Source organism: Corvus cornix, chromosome 7, assembly GCF_000738735.6.
Source record: "Corvus cornix cornix isolate S_Up_H32 chromosome 7, ASM73873v5, whole genome shotgun sequence".
Classification (NCBI taxonomy): domain Eukaryota; kingdom Metazoa; phylum Chordata; class Aves; order Passeriformes; family Corvidae; genus Corvus; species Corvus cornix.
In genome coordinates, this window is record NC_046337.1 from 34,801,554 (window position 1) to 34,820,446 (window position 18,893).

An 18,893-nucleotide genomic window follows, 5' to 3' on the forward strand; every position below is an offset into this window, starting at 1 on the left:
CAAAGGGTACCTGGTCTTGTATGACGGGTGTTCAGGTGGAGGTGAGTGTCCCCATGGATATCCTGGATGACAAACTGTTTCCTCTGCTGACCAAAACATGCTGTACTGCTTCTTATCTCCTTAGTGCACTGGAGCCTGTGCCAGCTACCTGTAGGATGCTGCTTTAGATTAGCTCCTAGCTCAGATGTCACTCCAAGAATTGCTAAATTCCAGATGTTAAGTTTTATTATTAACACTGATGCACAAATGAGAAAAAACCCCACAGCTTCATTTTCATGTCCCAAGGTAGGCTTGGTCACTGGCAGTCTGAGGGGCAGGAAAGCCTCAGACATGAGCTGAGTAAACAGCTGGGACACAACACATACAGAATTCATGGTGCAGTTTATAGTGACCTTTTCTGCTGAAAATGAGGAAGCATCTTCCTTAATGAAAAGTAGAGGCCTTCCCACAGTACTCTACTCTAGAGATGACAAAATAACTTGATTTACTTCATTTAATTCAGTGTATATAATAACTTTCAATTTTCCACTGTCACAGCTGAATCCACAGTAGTAAGCCATAGCAAGGACCAAAATGCCTCTTTTTAATGTCTACCCTACTAGAAATCAATGCATCTTATAAATGATGTAATCTGTAATTTAGTTTTATCCAGGTGGCTGGGCAGCTAGCTTTGGTTCTGTGGGATGATTGCTGAGAAATGGCACAGACAAGTCAGCCCATCAGCCTAACTTCCCATGTGTTTGTTCTACTGTAGTACCAGTTGCATTTAATGCCGTCCTGATGAGTGGCATACAAAGTACTTTAGCTGGTCTGTGCTTTCCTCCAGTATCTCTGTACCAGAACTAGTGTATTTCTGCTGTGGAGACAAACGATGCTGCTTTACATAGTGTTAGACGCCTTAAGTGCATGTCGTGTTCAGCAACGTCCAGCTGTGCCCGTCTTGTCCATGTGTCAGTCAGTCACGTTGCCTCAGCATTTTATGCAAACGTTGTGCCGGGGATTAAATACAAAGGAACGACGGCAAAGGACAGAGTTCTTCTGTGTTTGAATCTCTTGTGTAACACGGTCGGTCTCTTGGGCTCCGAAGGACTTCGATGTGTGGTTTTGTTCTGGGATACCGACAGCGCTTGTTAGAAGTTTACCCATCTGCTCCCAGGCCTGGCGTGGGGGGTGCCGCGGGAACGGGCTGTGGCAGTGGCTCTACCCAGCGTGAGGCTGGAGCTGTTCTTTGGGGGGGACAAAATACACTTCGTTGGAAACTTAAGATCACTTACAGAAGAGTTATTACTATTATAATTATTATTTCCTCCAGTTTGGGCCCGAGGGCACGGGCAGGCCAGCGCTGCCGGAGCCATTAGTGCTGCGTCAGCGCAGGCGGAGCAGCGGCCCCAAGATGGCGAGGGCACCGCCCTGGCCCTCCCACTGCCCGGCCGGCCCTCCCTCTGTCCCAGCAGGAGCCGCGGCGGCAGCGATGGCGTCGGGTTGTCGGATCGGTCCTTCCATCCTTAATAGTGACCTGGCGGCGCTGGGCGCTGAGTGCAGCCGCATGCTGGACTGCGGGGCCGACTACCTGCACCTGGATGTAATGGACGGGTAACGCCGGGGGCGGGCGGGAGCGGCCGGGCCGGGGGTGCGGGGGGCGGCCGGAACGGCCTGCCTCTCCCCTCCTGGCCGGCCCGGGGTGTAACCTGCGGGCGGGCGCGTCTCTCTCTTCGGCCCCAAGACACTTCGTCCCGAACATCACCTTTGGCCACCCCGTCGTGGAGTGCCTGCGCAAGCGGCTGGGCCCGGAGCCCTTCTTCGGTAAGGGCCGGGGGCTGCGGGGCACTGCCCCTCCGGCAGCGGAACTCAGCCCCACTGCCCGCTCGCTCTCCTCTTCCAGACATGCACATGATGGTGGCCACGCCAGAGCAGTGGGTGAAGCCCATGGCAGTCGCTGGAGCAAACCAGTACACTTTCCATCTAGAAGCGACGGGCAATCCCGGGGCACTGATAAAGGACATTCGGGAGAATGGGATGAAGGTGAGGGGAGTACACACTGTGCCCTGCTTAACTAACAACTGCCTTGCTGGCAGGTTCTCTGTGGTGACCACTGACAGGACCCGAGGGAACGACCTGTAACTGTGTCAGGGGAGGTTTGGGCAAGATATAAGGAAAAGGTTCTTCCCCTAGAGGGTGGTTGGGCACTGGACAGGCTCCCCAGGGAATGGTCACGCCCCAAGGCTGCCAGAGCTCCAGGAACGTTTTGACACCGCTGTCACGTACAGGGTGGGATTGGTGGGATGTCTGTGCAAGGCCGGGGAGTTGGCTTTGATGTGCCTTGCAGGTCCCTTCCAACTCAAGATATTTTGATTCCACGATTTTATGAAAAACTCATTGTTTCCACTTCAGGTGGTCAGGGATTGGCACATGCAGCCCTAACACACTGTGCATGAAGTTAGTCTTCAATTTTAGTGAAGAAAATCTGGAATTTTTAAATAAAGAGGCCTGTTCTTCCTGCCATTACACAGACATGTAATTATTTTCTTAGGAATCCACACTGAGCTCAGGCCAGTCTTGCCCTGAGGTGCATGAATCCTAAGGTGCACTTGGATTTGGCTTCCCTTCCTGCAGGTTGGCTTGGCCATCAAGCCTGGCACTACAGTTGAACACTTGGCACCTTGGGCCAATCAGATAGACATGGCTTTGGTGATGACAGTAGAACCTGGGTTCGGAGGACAGAAATTTATGGAAGACATGATGCCAAAGGTAAACTATGTTTCTCTTTCATTATTTATTGAGCTAAAAGCTAATTAACAGTACGGAGTATAGTGGTGAAGTAGATAAACCTTGTCTAGATCTGTAAGAAGCTGTAGGGTGGCAGCTCATGTGGATCTCAGTGCCTGCCTTTTTATCTGGTTCCTCAGGTTCAGTGGCTGAGGACACAGTTTCCCTCCTTGGATATAGAAGTGGATGGAGGAGTTGGGCCTGACACCATCCATAAGTGCGCAGAGGTAAGAGGTTGCAACAGAGCAGCATTCTCAGTCACTGTGCTGAGAGACTTATCAACACCCAGAAAATAAAGCTTAGGAGGAATTTCTAGTTTTCAGAGGAAACTGTAAAACACATTTAATATCAAAATCTGTTTGAGATCTAATCTTTTTTAATAGTGGCTATTGTAGCCTGCCCTAAGATAGAGAACTTTGTTTCTTTTATGTTGGTGTAAATAGAAGCAATGTGATGAAGAAATTACTTATTTGGGGAAGAGCTGTGTTTTCTGAACTTGACTTGGGATTGTAGTTAGAGGTGTGTCATGTGTGTCCCACTTGTTTGCACACCAGCCCAGAATTCACAACCACCTCCAGTGTTTTACAAGCAAGCTGTAGGCAGTGGCTCTGTTCCGTGTGACTAAGCGGGTGTTTGATGTCTTCCAGGCAGGTGCCAATATGATTGTGTCTGGCAGTGCTATTATGAAGAGCGCAGACCCGAGGTCTGTGATCAACCTCCTCAGGAATGTGTGTTCAGAAGCAGCCCAGAAACGCAGTCTGGATCGATGAGACCTGCCCAAGCCGTGTTCCAGAAGGCTCTGGGCACGCAGGAGAACCCTTTTCTCCTGCATAAGGGAGGGCTGGATGAACACCAACTACAGAAACTTCTTGCTGCTGAACAGAGGAATCATTCCTTCACTGCAATGAAGCAAGCAGCAGTGGGAAACATTCTTGCTGTCTTTCAGTGGTTTGAACCTGTCTCTTGATTTTGTGGAGGCTGATTTTGTGGCACAACCTCCAACAATGCTGACTGGATTGAACTACAGTCAGTTTGTTGCTTGCTAGAAGAGTGTAGCATCGCCACAAGAATCTCTCTTGTGGAAGACTCTTAATCAAACTGCCTTCTGCTGCCTGTATTTGTCATTTGATCTGTGCATTCCTACAAAACTTTTCCACTACTGCATTAAACACCCCTTCCTTGGTGTGGTAAGTTCTTTTAAGCTGACTGTCACAAATGAGTGGCTTTGGGAGTAAGTTCGAGGAAAATGCAGCTTAAGAGGGCTAAAAAAAAATCCCAGTGATGGTAGAAGTGTTCCTGTCCTTTGTCTCTATTGCATTGGAAGTATTTGGCCTACAGAAGTCAAGCATCAAATCAGTCAGTGCAGCATCTTTACCAGATCACAGAGTGGGGAATATCTTCTCATTTACCTTTCAAACAGCCAGTTAAGACAGCTGTGTCTGAAATTCCTGGAAGTGATGGAATTCCTCAGAAGAATGTTGCTTTAATATTCTTCAGATAACAAAACCTTAATCTTGCCTCTCAGTCTCCTTGGTGTGTACGTATGTCTGAGTAAGTGATTAAGATGGTAACATACAGAAATGGTATCTGCTGAAGAGATACGTAGGTTGAAATAACCTGGAGATGGGTCTGTAAAACAGCTTGTGGAACCAAATAGTTATCAGTCCTTCAATTTGCTGTGTCCGCAAGCCTGGCCTGTTTGGGCATGTGAAAAGTGAGTTACAATGCACTAGAGAAGACCAAGCAGGCTATTATTAGGTCTCCCATGGCTACAGTTAGGATTGTTGACTCTTTAATATTTCATGGTATTCTGTGTGGTATTTTTCCTTTTAAGTTGCAATTACAGAAGGGTTGCAAACAGTCTGCTGCCCTGGGGGGCCAGGCCAGGAGGCTCAGCAGCTGCAGCTAGGCAGGTGTCACCTGGCAGCTGCTGAGGCAGTGTTAGAGCTGGTGCAGCCCTTCTGAGCCTGGGACCTGTGAGGTGCCCCAGAGTGAGAGCCACTGCCCTTGCTAAGCAGGAGGAGCTAAGGCTATTTCAGACACTAGAAAAGTGTCTGAAATGGCTGAACTGCCACTTTTTTCTGCATGGTTAATTGTGGTTTAGGTGAACAAACGTTGCTTCCTGCTTCCACTTGCAACGCCATTTGGGAACTAGCAAAAGAAAAATGGAGCTGTCTGGACCTGTTGTACTGAGAGATACTTCAGAAGAGGTTTGCCAAAACAAGCTTGGCCATGAAAGGCTATAGTCCCAAGAGCTGTTGGGTGTGTGTTAGAGTAGCTTATCCATGCTTCTGGAAAGAACCAGCATAGAGTTTAATGTATGCATGGACAAACAGTCACAGCTCTGGTAGCTAAAATGCAGGCTGGACAGCCACCAGCTGCTACAAAAATGGTAGTTCAGGATGTGGAGTCTGGCTTTTCATGCTGTTGAAAGCAGTAGGACAACAGCTCTAGTATATTAACTTCCTGCAGTTGAGTGTAAGCTGGATTGAAAGGGTAATCAAACTATTTTTCTGCTTTTTTTCCTAATTAATTTGGGGGCAACATTCAAGTTGTGCTAGTTAATTGATGGTACTAGGCTTTGTGGAACCATACGGTATTTTCTCTGTTCATAGGTTGTAGTCATTTTGTAATTGTTTTAAAGATGGTAAATTTGCACCTGCATTGACTCTTGGGTTAGGAGTCGTGTGGGTGAGACGTTACACCCACAAAGTAAAATTACTTAATTGCTTCCTTCTGTCTGAATCCCACCAATGTGGGTTTATGCAAGCGACTCCTGCTGCAGCAGCTTTTACACATCTAAGGTCAAATCTGCTAGTGACCATGTCCATGAAATCACCAGTAATGAATGATTCTTGTTCTTTAATGCTTAAGACTGTTTCAATTTGTCACCTCTATACATTTACAGAGTGATCTGTTTGGGGGCTGTTGTCCTGCTCAGTAACAAGCCCTGAGTCGCAGGATTGGAACTGAGTGCTGACACGAAAACCCAGAGAGCTACTTGCATGGTCTCCCCGGGGCTGAATAAACCCCAGGTCCATTAGATGCTGCAATCCTCTGATACGGTTTCAGCAACAAGGGAGAGCACAGCCTGTGGTATTGAGGCACGTGGTCTAGAGTGGTCCAGAGTGATCTGACAGCACAGGTCTGTCTGAAGTGGAAAACGGGATGAAAACAACAGAGCCAAGTCATGCTGGGCTTGCACATGCTGCACAGAGTGGTACAGCCCACAGCCCTGAGCGAGATAAAACACTACAGGAGACACACACAGAGCTTAGTTTTAGTAGGGTTTAAAGATTCTTATTTCTGCTTACATTCCATTAAGGTCCTGGATGCAGAGATGAAGCATTTTAAATCCTCACAGCGGCAGGAAGCAGAACATAAGAGGTGTTTAAAAAAATGCCTTGATTGAACATGGTAAATAAAGCACATGGGAAATGGCTTTGTGCAGCTGCAAACACTCACTTTCATGCGTGGGGGGGCCTTTCTGCATTATGTTTTAACTTGGTATTTCAGAGTCTTTGTAATACCTTCAGCCACAGCAGTAGGAGCAGCACTAACAGCTGTTCCACATCTTAACAGCCAAAGAGAGGTTGGGTTTTGTTGGGAGTTTTATTCTTTTTAAAACTTTGAAAAGGAAAGAAAATAAGTAGGGGATTCTGCACATTTTATGGCTTCAAGGATGAGCCTGGCCCTCAGCCCATTCCCACAACAGGTATAGCTTCCTCATTACGCCAGCATTCATGCAAAACTGAACTGTATGGAGGTGGGAGCCCAGCTGTGCCAGGACATGGGCTGCAGGCAGTAAACCAGAGTACCAGTGCTGATTCCAGCTGCATGCAGTATAGGGAGAAATGAAAGGAGACGGCTGGTCCTGGAGTCAAGTTGAGTTCAGCAAGTTTTAGCAAGTTTTCTAACCCTGTCCCTGTACTGAAATGGGGCTGTTGAAAAATCAGGTGCCTCCCTGTCTGGAGCCAAGACACAGAGTGGAGACAGAGAAGGCAGGGCACAAGTCTGCAGCTTCTTGAGAAGCATCTCACTTGCCATGTGCCCACAACACTGCCCACTCGGCCCTGCCAGATGGAGGGATGCTGGAGGCAGGCAGGTGATGGGGGAAATGCTGCCCGTTCTTGGCCCCGCTTCCCACTGGATTCTGCCTGCCACATGCACATATCCTGCTCAACTGATGGCAGAGCCCTGTGCACCACCACTGCATGTAACAGCCCTGTGCTGGCACCGTGAGAGGAGGAACAGCTCTGGCACGGTGCTCCAGCAGCCACAGTCTGCTGTCACAGGCCTAGCCAGCTGAGAAGCAGCTGTTGGAGAAAAGATTTCTGCCAGAGGTGGACTGGGGTAATGACCAAACAGATGTTTTGCTTCTGTCTTGTGCCTGTTCAGCCTAACTACCCTTTTTATTGCTGTCTCATGAAGCACTAGCAAGTTCCCACAAGGGCTGGCAAGAACATACAAGAGAGGACACAGCAACCACGGTTCCCCTTGCTTGGGCCACTATCCACCTCTACAGCCCCTGTAGTGGGCAAGGTACCCAGCAGCTGCTTTAGCCCACACCAGGGCTGACCTCACAGCCACACGATGATTTGGCACCGTGGCTGGGACCTGAACTGCAGTGCAGCGATGCTCTGCAGTTTCCCAGGCTAACCAAACTGGGATAACCCAGCTCCTACGACACAGGGGGTCTTTGGCCTCCTTTTTAACACCCTTCTGTTTCCACCCTCCAGTAAAGAAAAACCCTCCCGTAAACTGGATTGTATTTCCATTTCCTGGCAGCACTCTCAGGACATGGAAGGCAGATGGCCTGGCTGGCTGGTTTACTTAGTCTGTCCCCTCTCCTGAAGTGCAAGAATTCTTCCCTCTGCCCCAGGTATCAGACAACAAAGGAAGCCCATACCTTACAACAAAGCTGGGTGAGAGCTGGTCAGATCAGGCTTCCTAGGGAGTAGATAAGGGTATGGAAAAGACTTGCAAAACATCTGAGACATGAACCTTTCAGACACTTTTTCCTGGAAGCAGATGCACATGCAGGGCAAGAGAGAGGACAACACACTGCTCTGTACGGAGGCACTGAGGGGGCCCTTGGCCTCACAGCATCAGTGGAGCATCAGTACCACAGCAAAGGTGCAGTGGGCTTGTAGGCCAAGCAGGGCTCTGTGCCAAGAGGAAGTATTGCTGCTACTTCTTCACTTCTAAAAAGCCATCAAATTCAGACTACATACAACATATATAGAAATAACTTTTAATTAAAAAAACAACCTTGCATCAGAGATTGTATCAGACATTGAGGCAAGATTCAAGTTTAAGACAAACCAGTGTTAAAAAAGTATTTTAAAAAATAATCAGAATGTGCAATAAACTACAATGTAGCAATAGGTCGTAGTGTTGAAACTTTACTGAACTGTTTTCATATGGCCTGTGTGTATTTCCTGTCATTTTGACCAAAAAAATAAATTGACACTAAAGCTGGGTCATCTGTCCAGTGCCATTCCAGATATTACACATGGAAGAAAACTGCACAAAAAACAGAGACTCCTATTAAATTGCCTTCAACTGTCCTACACAGAAAAACTGCCTGTTGATGGATTATACGTACATTCAATGTTTAATCTCTGTTAATACCTCTTGGGATTGCAGATACATTCCAAGCTATGCTATTAGGTGCAAGTTTAAACAACTTGCTTTTGTTTTCTCACTGTGAATACACTGGGAAATGAAAAATCTATCCAGAATCACAATGGAAAGCTTTGGGGCTTTTTTTTTTATTGCTCTTCAAGACATCAATCATCTTTTCCTTTCCAGCTAGTCACCAAATGTTGGCATACTTACTAGACTCTTACAAGGCACTGTACAGAAATTGGAACAAGACTTTAACATATTAAAGCAAAGTATTATGAGCCTCATTAGCTACCCAAGGACTAAGGAAGTAAGATGAGCCAAAGCACAGTATTCCATGGGGTGTGTCACTGATTTGACCTGACCCCTCTTTCTTCATGTCTCTCCCTCCCCACAGGCCCGAAGCAGAGACACTGCTTTCCAGGTGTGAGATACATTGACTATGGCAATGCAGCGGGCTACTTCTACCTTATTGCTTGAGGACATCAATATGAAACATGCCCTGGCACTACTGAGAGCCGACTACACGACTTAAGCTAGATGCGAGGCTTCCAGATCCCCTGGTTTGAACTGCTGGTTCTCACCTACCCTTACCTTACACATGCAGTTAGGTTTTTGCCCCATGGTCATGCCACACAAGAAAATAATCTGAAGCTATCACTTATCCCCACTATTTTCAAGTAGTTTTTCTGTGTTCAGCTGAAGTTGTTGGATAAGGTAGGCAGCATTTCCTGGTGCACCAGAGTCCACTTGAACCAGATATGCATTTGAAAACAAACAAACAGTAAAGGATGATTATTGACAAATGTGGCAATATGACAACAGAAAGTGAATGGTGCCAGCGATTTATGTGCTCCCACTCCCAACACTGGGAATATTAGACTTCCAGCTTGAAATAATTACTTTCTCTTGGGGTTCAGGAAGAAGAAAGTGTTGTCTTTGGGATTTATCCTGCCTGTTACAAAGCAAGAAAGAAAATATATTATATGCAGCTAACATAAAGGTTTTGAATTGTGCTGTCATATGCTGTGTGAACGAGAAATTTTACCTTACACTTCTCTCCACCTTAATTGGCTTTCTTAATGAACCACATTATTCCCTGTCACCTTTGTTTTCTTGTACTGTTGCTTCCCAGGCAAATGCTTTTGCAGTCTTCTGACTCCTGGGTAGATTGTTTTCTTGGCGGATAGCCATTGTCTGGCAAAGCAGTGGGTGTGCCTGGAGTGCAGGGAGAGTCACTGGGGAAAGCTGCAGTTGACACTTCAGTCTGATTTGTTACTTGATCTTGGCACAGTAAAGCTTCTACCTCTTCATCTTTTAGTGGAAAGACTCGAAGTTCCCACAGCCCAGACTGAAAGGAAGAGTAGGAGTGAGGTGGAAAAGGGTATAGAGGATAAAAAGGGATTTCAGTTGAGTCTGAACTGATTAACTCTGTACAGAATCATCTCCTATCAAGTAACAAACAAGTGTCTTTCTTTACAGTGTTTGCAGGGCTCTTCAGATAAAGAATAACACTGCTAGGCACCAAGATGTAAGCTGGCTGCATAAGGTTTTGAACTAATAATAGACCCACTCTTGAACAGGCAAGAAACTCTTTTCCACAATGCCCAACCATCAGGATACCTGACCCCCTAACGACCAGGCCTGTCTGGAACCTTGGCCAACACCCCTGAAAAAACCCCAGCCTGAACCCAGTCCTTCCATACTCACCTCAAAAACATGTGCCATGTGTACTGAGCAATGAAACTTTTACCTGTTGACAGATCTGGCATTAATTTACAAAGCACAGCAATATAGTTCTAAACAGGAGTACTACGTTCAGTGCACATTAACTAAGGTGACAGCCTGAGATTCTGATCAGTGAGACAGGAGAGTATCTTCAGGTTTCTTTGTTGGCACTGAAGAACTGACCAGACCTGGAAGCTATTGGAAGCACCCACCTTCTCTTCCTGGCTCTCCCTGCAGAGTGGTGCCATCCCTGAACATACAGAGCTGTGGGCTTCCAAAGTTGGGACAGGAGCAGGGTCAGCAGCGCAATGGTCTTTCTGCACCGAGTCCTGGCTGTGTCGACCATCAGCATTTTTGCTGTAAGATCTAGTGCAGAATTAGAAATGAGTTTTAAGAGCTACTCCCTGCCCTTTCACATTGCCATGAGCAGTTCACATTTTCTTTTCAGATGTTCAGTTTCTTCATACATGCTGCCTCCATTCTGCTTGTTTAAACCAAAAGAGCAGAGGAAAACTGGTGTGATTCTTGACAACCTTGTTGGCTGGAGCCAAAGCAAAGCACTATGTGGAGGAACTAAGTGGATAAAAACGGGTGGGACAGGCACACTCTGGCTGTAGACAGCTAGTAACTGGTCCCACTCCTGCATCTTGCTCCACAGGCTCACCAGAACTGTGATTTTGAACAAGAGGAATCAGTGAGCCACAGGCTGTTCCACTCGGGAGAGCAGCATCACCCACTGGAGCCAGTGGGGGGGGTCCAAACTGCACTGTCAGCACTGTGCCAGTGCAACTTGAGACACAAGTCCTTGGGCTCTCCCTTATCACTTCTGCTCTGGACTCAAGTACAAAGCACTCAAAAATGTAGTAAGATTAAAAATTTTGACCTACTTCTAATAGAAATTTAAACTAGATATGAAATAGTGGCATGCATCTGAAATGCCAGGTGGAAGCTTGACCTTGCTCATGTCAATGAGCAGTTTACTTCTGAATTCAAGCAGCACTAAGATTTTACCAAGGAGTTCACAGTTTCAAAATTAAGGCACATACAGAACTTTTTACTTTTCAGTACACTTTCTGAAGTTGTGAGGTTTATGTTCAAAATTGCTTAACAGAATTCCTCAATATGGCTTAGCTCTAGTTTTATCCTGCATTAAAAAAAGCTATCTTTGACTATTTATTCCTAGTGTCATGGTTCACTTTCAGCCAAGAGTAGACACAAGCATATGATAAATAGCAGAAAAAGTTATCCCAACATTTATAGGCTGCTTTTTGTCCTGGCAGATTGTGAAGTGATTTATGGGAATCATTGTCTCAGGGCCAAACTGCAAATGCAGTTTTATGACATTTGTTCTGATATACACTATTTTTTGCAAGACTTTTAGTGGTTCTGTTTAAATCTGATGAGTTCTGCACCAGATGGCAAGCCTGTGAGAATGAACACAATGACTTTCTAAGTGTAAGGCCCCTGGCACAGCCCAGAACCCTTCAGTAACACATCTTTGAACACTGTGGAGTTTCATCTGAGTCAGGAGAGGGAAGAGGGACTCATGATACACTGGGTGGCTAAAGTCATAGTAACTGGGAGTGGCACAGTCCAGCAGAGCTCTGTGTTCAGTGAGGGAGGAAGGTATTTGTTTAGTTATGCCAGGTCACTAACATGCCCAATTTCTGTTAGTATGCATGCCTCAGCACTGCCTTCCCTTTCCAGCCACTAAGTCAAACATACCTGGTACTGTCCCTGATGAGTTAATTAATGAATGGTGCCCTCATTTTCAAACTTCTCTGTGGCAGCATTTCTGACATTGCTGTACTACAGCCCACACCAGGTTCAATAGGAAGGCTCTTATCAAAGCCAATACACCTGCCTGCTGTTCCTCCTGGGCCAGCGGCTCTGCTCCCAGAGTGACCACCTCGCACGCTCTCTTTCTTCGTACTTTGTGTGACGCAAGGAAAAAGCTTTGTCTGACAGGTCTTCTATCTGTAACGAGACACAGGGAGAGCTGTGCTGTCATGAGCATCACTAAAAACAACACCAACCAGTATTCTATATAATTCTGCAAAGGTCTATTCAACAAACAAGAAGAGGCAACACAATGCATGCTTGCACTACAAAGGCACACTTACATGCATTCAGTTTACGAGAGCTCTGGTGTATGGAATGCTGTCACATTAGCTTTATTTCTTTACATGTCTGTGGTTGATCTGAATGCATATAGAAATTACATGCCCTCCATGCAACTAACACATTTTTCTCTATGGTGAGAGGCAGAAAATTAAGAGGACAGGTATTCATTTGCAAATCAAGGCAGTGTTAGAAGTACATAATAAAGACAGGCAAAAATTCCAACAGTTTCCAGAGATTGCTTTAGGAGGAGGCTGGGCGGCAGCAGGATTTGCCAGGTGCTCTTTAAGCACTGAGAAATAGGTTTGAGATCACCAAGGACTTTGATAACTCCACAGAGAGGAAGTCGGCGAACCTGAGGTGCCACATTCCTGCTGCAAAACCAAGCAGAAAATGGCTTCTGCTTTGAAGAGACTATTTCTTACCCATGACCCCCAGTACAGCTTAAACCAGCCTTAATGCAAGTACTTTACCTGCTCATAGTAAAACAAGAGCCAGCTTTTTAGGTAAAAGATGTAACTATTGCACCCGACCTTCCCTGTGAAAGTACCATCTGTGTTTCTCCAACGGCAACACACCAGGAAGTTTGTTCCTTAGCCAGGGCTGGCCAAGGAGCACTTTGCCACCCCTCCCCCTCACTCCCCGATGGCAGGGGAAGCTCTTGGCTGGACCCCTCCAGTACAGCTCACAGTTGTTTCAAAGTGCTCCAAACCATTCAAAGTTCACCTAAAAAAGCTGAGGTTGGCAGGAGCATTTGAGTGCTGCAGCCAAGGAGTTTATGCCAGCTAGTCCTAACTCAAAAGCTGAGAAATTCTTGGAAAGAACAATTCCTGATCACAGGAGCTGTGAAGATGCACTGCCAGATCAGTCCTAGATAAGAATCGTGCTAATAATTGGAGGGTCATGGAAAATAAACTGCATTTCTTTTTCTAAAGCAAAATCCTCAGTGGTGTTGTACAAGTAACACCATTAATCTTCCAATTGAGCCTACAAAATAGAGAACCAAATGCACGGTCCTCACTGCAGTGCCAGTTAGTGCCATCAAGACACTGGCACTGCTCCACTTTGTCATGTTTCTGTGGAAGCCATCCCCGTATTAAGTCTCTTAGCACCAAGGTGGTTCACAGTCATTGGCAAAAAGTACAATGGCAAAGTATCCCAACCAATCAATATGATCCCAAAGGCTTCATTTTGGTTGGAATCAGACACAAGACCTATTTGTAGAACTGTGGCTGCCCAGGTCCTCCTCAGCCCAGCACTCGACAAGAGCCGTCAGACAAACAGGCTGCTTTGTTTGCTCATCTCATCACTCCTTGCTGAAGGCTCCTTCATTGCTTTTATTTATTTATGTTAAACACAAACCACTTTGTTAGCTGCTGGTTTCCTTTCATGCAAGTGAACTTAATGGGCTTCCTCCTCTCTCTCAAATTCACCAGCTCTGTCACTTGGAGAGCATCCAAATGGGGCTACATCTCAGTTCACATTTTGTCTTTCCTATAGCATGAAAGTGAGAATTTTATGAACTACAAAAGTGTTATTCCCTTGGGGAAAATTCAGGATTTTTCTGTGCTCAGACTTCCTTTAGAGTAGAAACAAAAGATAATTTAAAAAAAAAAACTTAAGAATTTTAAAATGCTTTTCTTAGCAAATTGCCAAAACTTACCATGCTGGGAAGAAATTTCATTTTTAACAAGCTGCCATTCAAAAATCAAAGTCCACATTCCTCTCCAAGTAGAGAGTTTTGAAAAATACAGAAATAAGCCTCGTTTGTTTTCCATAGCTGGTGATGGCAGATTTAACCACTTGTTTATTTAAAATGAGTTTACCCTATTCTTTTGAACACTAAATTTTCTTATTTAAAAATTATTCTCTGTTCTATGGATAAAAATTTCATTATGTCAGATAAAAGGTCTCTCTTCTTGGTTCAGTACAGCCTCTGCCCCTCCCCAGCTTTGTAATGCTTTATGTATTTCCTCTAACAGCTTTAGGTTAATTTAAAGTTCTGTAACGGGAGAAATTTGGTGATTTTTCCTCACTAAGGTTAGTTTGAAAAAGGACAAAGGAAGTGTCATTCCTCAGTGGATGGATCTGGCAGTGATGTTGAGAGAAAAGACTATGGGGAAGGCCTGTTTGTGAGGCATGTCTAATGATTTCACCCAAAGAAAAATAAGCTCTGGATCCCCCCATGAAACTACAATACACTGTGCATTAATGTTGAATAGCACCAGGAATATTTCTGAAAGGTTCTCAAAACAACAAAATCTGTGTTTCACTCTTTGGCTCCACAGGAAACTCTGAGTCATAGGCCATGAAAACACTTATACAAAACTAATTGCACAAGGAATTACTCCAAAGAACTTGTCATTACTAAAACAACTACAAAATAAACTCAAATGTTACAACTGTGCCTTTCCAGAAACTTTAACCTGGACAAAACAAATCAAAACAACACAGGAAAACCTGTGCCACACCCTCCCATGCCTTAAAGCAGTAAGACTGCAAATTCATACACGCAAACCAGGAAACTCAAATGTTCTATTTTCAGAAAGTATTTTTAGAGCAAGCAATAGAGCAGACATTGATAGTAGATTAACTTTTGCATTGCCAATTTTGTTCTTATAGGGCAAAATTTCCAGAAACAAAAATGCACCCACAAAAGGTAAGCTTTTTGTTCTCAAAGAAACAATGAATATGCCTGACTCCCAGCAAGTGCTGAGATTCCATCCTTGAAGTGCGGCTCATGTGGAACATGACAAATTGGGGACCCCGCATTTTTTTGTAACTTAGTAAATGTTGGGTGCAGGTCTATTGCATGGATACGGGTTGTTGCATTGAAAGCCTCTAAATGAAGACAGAAGAAGAAGAAGACAAGGAAGACAAAGAAGACGAAGGCGATGAAGAAGAAGGCAATGAAGAAGATGATGATGAAGACGACGATGAAGAAGACGACGAAAAAGAAGACAAAGAAGAAGACGAAGAAGAAGAAGGAGGAGGAGGAGGAGGAAGAGGTTATCCAGTGGCCGAAATTCCTGACTACTGCTTGACACAAGGACAACTCTGAAGTTTTAAATTTAGCTATGCAGAAGATAGAGAAGTAAAGAAACGATTATGTAGTACCACAAAAAAATTTTTGAAGTTGTGTCATTTCCAACACCACCATAGGCTGCTATGCAGTGAAATAAAGAGCATTTTATATAAAAGCAGAAAGTATATTTTGCCTTCCCTTGTGTTAGATGAATGACCTACTGAAGCTTGCCTTGACTTTAGCACATGGAGTGATTTCAAGAGTGTCTGCATGAGTGCAGAAAATGCCAACAGGTGATGGTGCTGTTTCCTCATGTCTTTTTACTCAGTAGCAAATGTAACTCGGCTCAAAGCTAAAGGAAGTTGAAGAATTATGATCAATCACCTTTTCTCAGTACTCTGAAAAACATCCAAACTAATTAACATGATCCCAAAAGAAAGGGGGAAATTGGTAAAGGATAATTTACACAAACAAGATCTTTAGCATTTTTCTCTTGTCCAGTATCTCTCCTCCTCATTCTACCCAGCAGCTGATAGATGATACAGAAGCAGTGGGCCACAGCAGGAGGCAAAGCTGCTGCATTGTTAAGTTATTTCCTGGCCAGAGGATGAATCACACAGGATTGAGTCATGCCAAACAGAAATGTACTGGGAGGGCTACTAATTCAGACATTAGCCCATGAGCTTCAGAGAGAGACCTTGAAATCCCTTCAGCAGAATACATTAAAAGCACGAGACAAGTCATCTTTATGGGATCTGAAATCTAAACAAGAAATCCACTGAGTCCAAGCAAGCAAGTCTTGAAGCCCTGAATGCAAATCACTTGAAATTCTTCACTCCCCCCCAGATACCAGGACAAAGAGAGCAATGAACAGTAGATGCTCAAGGGGCAGTGTGCCATTGCTACCTTTATTAGTTGTTCTCCAAATGGTTTAATTAAATATCCTTGCAGGAGAGTTCTCCTGTGTGTGGAATTTGACCTTCTTGTTAAAAGGAAGAACAGGCATGTTTCCTGCTAGCTGGGATGGTACTAACCCAGAAGCCGGTGGGTGGAAGTGACATAAATTTGACCACAGATTTCACAAGAATTTCTCAATTACATTGGAAAAGGCAGGGACAGAGTAAGCTTTTCTCTTCCTTCCAGCCCAAGAGTATGCTGCCAAGTAAGTGCAACTACACCAGGTAAGGCACTGAGACCATGATGCTCTCCTAAAGGAAAGGTTCTGGAGCAGGTAGCTACAGACCTAGTAAACTTCTGAGGAAGCTTGTGCTTTTGTGGAGAGTATATTTTCTATCCCAAAGGAGTGACATAATGATTTGTTTATTGAGTTTAATGTAACCTTCTGCACTGCTACCTAAATGGCATCTTTTTCTGCTGCTATGGCAACTAAACTGCTGCTGTGGAAGTTCTCTCAAATAGCAGCTCAAGAACAGATATTGTGGATAAAGGCAGGAATACAAGTCCTACAGTTACAATTGGTGATAGTGGCAGAGACTGGAGGGAGATTAGAGATGTCCAAAGGACACCTAAGAGATTTCTGGAAAAGTAGCCGCAAAAAGATTGAAGGACAGAAAATCAGCCTGGAGACCAGACCTGCTGATATATTCACCCTGAGGTTAGGAAATGCCTCAAACCCCTGATTAGGGGAGAAAGGGACCCCCAGCTGCGAAGTCCATGGACATTCCCTGAAGAAAAAGGTAGATTCTTATGTCTGGAGGAAGCAAAATTAGCCCATGATGTGCAAATGTAGCTCAACAGGCAGGCAGGAAATGCTGAAGGTTATGCTGTTCCTGACAATGCAGAAAAGTTTGCTCCCAACAGGAGGGTTGCAGGAAAACAAATACTGAAAAGGAAACTGAGGAAACTTGCTGGACCCACAGGCAAGATGCCTAATTACCATTTGAAGAGCAACATGCCATAGGAACTGGCCATGGAAGGAGAGGATGAGAGGGAAGGACAGCACTGCACCTGCACTGTAGCAGGTGGCCCCAGAAGACAGTCACACTGGAAGAGGCAGTATTACAGCGCTCAGGAGCACGGTGGCAGAGCCTGACCCAAGGGACCCTTTGGGAGTGCTGACTGCACAGCAGCAAGGGACAGAAGAGCCAGGCAAACAATGAACCAGGAATATTAATGGTATACTTGCATTTCTATCTTCCACTGTATGGATAAGACACATTTTCACAATCTGATACTTAATACTTTATTTTTGAAACTTGAAATTTACTGGGACTTGTATCAAGTCAGTGATTTCAGAAAGTATGTACCAATTACCCCAATTATATATTGTATCTTAAATAAACCTTGTGGTTTAATTAAAATACAGCCTACCTCTTCTTCATCTGTTTGCGATTTTTCTAAAGGTTGAAGTTTAACAACTCTCCAGCTAGAAATAAGACAAGGAAAATCAAATTAAGTTTAAGGTGCGGATAACAGATGGCTGAAATTTGTATTCTTCTTTCCCAACTTGGTATCTAACCTTTCCTTTTCCTAACACAGTCTTTAAGATATCCAATACAGTTGTAATAATATTTTTCAACTTAAAAGACAATTAAAAAGCAAATACGTATTATGGATTTAAAGAACAGAACAAGTATATTTAGCACTTCAGGCAATGTGCTACTAAGACACTGAAGTAAGCAGAGGAGACCAATTACCCTGCTTTTGAGATCTAAAGATGTTCTCTTTCTAAAACAAAGGAAAAAAAAGGTCTATAGAATAATGGATTAAAGGCCTACACTGTATGAAAAGAAATAAACCTATTCTACTGCATCAGAATGGCTAAATTTTTAGAAAATATGCTAAATCCCTTTCTGTTTAATTCACTGAAAATAGTTTACTACTTTCTTATGAATACACAAAAAAAGACAGCAATCTCCAAACAACCATTCAGAGCTTGTCAGCCTGATGTCATACTAAAGGCCCTAACTACAATTAAGATTATATAAATCCACTTCTATTCTTAGCCAGTCTGTGCATCTGCCACACCCCTGTGTATTTCAGACTATTTATCCTGTGCTATCAGCTATCCAGTGTTCCCACCACTTCAGTCACATGAGCTGAAGTGCACAGATAAAAACCCAAGTGCATGAAAGATCATCTTAATATTATAACATTTTCTAACTCCGTCTTAATTGTATTCTTAGTTAATGTTCTCATGTTCATTTTCATGTCTTTGCAATTAAGGAGGTTGTGAACAAACCTTGGAGTAAGGATTTCTTTGTACTGTAGTTTCTCCAACTTTGATGGTGCTACCAGTGACATGGGAATAACAATGTTGTCTATATCATAGGAGCTCTCACTTCTCAACCTCCTCCTGGAGTTGTGCTGAATAATAGAATCAACACAAGAGAACATCAGCTCAAATCACAGGAAATACATGCTAGCAGAGAAACATTAGAACTTCACATGGAGAAACCCTGAAATTTAGAACAGTCTGTTTCCATTAAAGTAATAATTTATCTGTTCTTTGATGATGGTTGACTCAAGGGAATAAAGGAGTGTGTGTTGTCTGAACTATGTGGAATGCACATTTAAACTCAACTCTGCATTAAAACATGACAACTTATAGAGCACCAGTATACCACCAGGCCTAGCAAAACCATGGGACCTAAATCTGAATATT

The 18,893-nt window shown here is 44.3% G+C and overlaps 2 protein-coding genes across 13 annotated transcripts in view; one reads left to right on the forward strand and one right to left on the reverse strand.

Annotated features, from left to right (window-relative positions):
* Nucleotides 1-1,435: 1,435 nt before the first annotated feature.
* Nucleotides 1,436-6,208, forward strand: RPE (ribulose-5-phosphate-3-epimerase). Of its 5 annotated transcripts, XR_005602387.1 has the most exons (7): nucleotides 1,438-1,593; nucleotides 1,724-1,803; nucleotides 1,883-2,022; nucleotides 2,614-2,748; nucleotides 2,907-2,993; nucleotides 3,414-3,953; nucleotides 5,675-6,208. XR_005602387.1 is itself a non-coding variant. In XM_039555434.1 (6 exons), the coding sequence occupies exons 1-6, from the start codon at nucleotides 1,472-1,474 to the stop codon at nucleotides 3,427-3,429; spliced, it is 576 nt and encodes a 191-aa protein (XP_039411368.1). In that variant the 5' UTR covers nucleotides 1,436-1,471; the 3' UTR covers nucleotides 3,430-3,967. The 5 variants fall into 5 exon arrangements, 4 of the variants coding, with proteins under 4 accessions (XP_039411368.1, XP_039411367.1, XP_039411370.1 ...); XM_039555434.1 differs by lacking the exon at nucleotides 5,675-6,208 and having other exon boundaries at nucleotides 1,436-1,593; nucleotides 3,418-3,967; XM_039555433.1 differs by lacking the exon at nucleotides 5,675-6,208 and having other exon boundaries at nucleotides 3,414-3,967.
* Nucleotides 6,209-8,004: 1,796 nt separating this feature from the next.
* KANSL1L (KAT8 regulatory NSL complex subunit 1 like) overlaps nucleotides 8,005-18,893 on the reverse strand; it is a 68,175-nt gene continuing 57,286 nt past the window's right edge. For 7 of the 8 annotated variants that reach the window (XM_039555430.1, XM_039555429.1, XM_039555427.1 and 4 more), the window contains 6 exons: nucleotides 18,471-18,595; nucleotides 17,600-17,654; nucleotides 11,987-12,099; nucleotides 10,335-10,488; nucleotides 9,443-9,745; nucleotides 8,005-9,349 (listed from right to left, as the gene is read on the reverse strand). In XM_039555430.1, coding sequence (XP_039411364.1) covers nucleotides 9,497-9,745; nucleotides 10,335-10,488; nucleotides 11,987-12,099; nucleotides 17,600-17,654; nucleotides 18,471-18,595 — 696 coding nt within the window. In that variant the 3' untranslated portion in view covers nucleotides 8,005-9,349; nucleotides 9,443-9,496. Of the gene's footprint in view, nucleotides 9,746-10,334; nucleotides 10,489-11,986; nucleotides 12,100-17,599; nucleotides 17,655-18,470; nucleotides 18,596-18,893 lie in introns of all 8 variants that reach the window. The other variant, XM_039555425.1, reaches the window with a different exon arrangement.

Coding starts and splice junctions, on each gene's coding strand:
- RPE (XM_039555433.1), top strand. CDS start 1,472: ATGGCGTCGGGTTGTCGGATCGGTCCTTCCATCCTTAATAGTGACCTG. Junction 2,023..2,613: donor TTCGGGAGAATGGGATGAAG/GTGAGGGGAGTA, acceptor CCCTTCCTGCAG/GTTGGCTTGGCCATCAAGCC. Junction 2,994..3,413: donor CCATCCATAAGTGCGCAGAG/GTAAGAGGTTGC, acceptor GATGTCTTCCAG/GCAGGTGCCAATATGATTGT.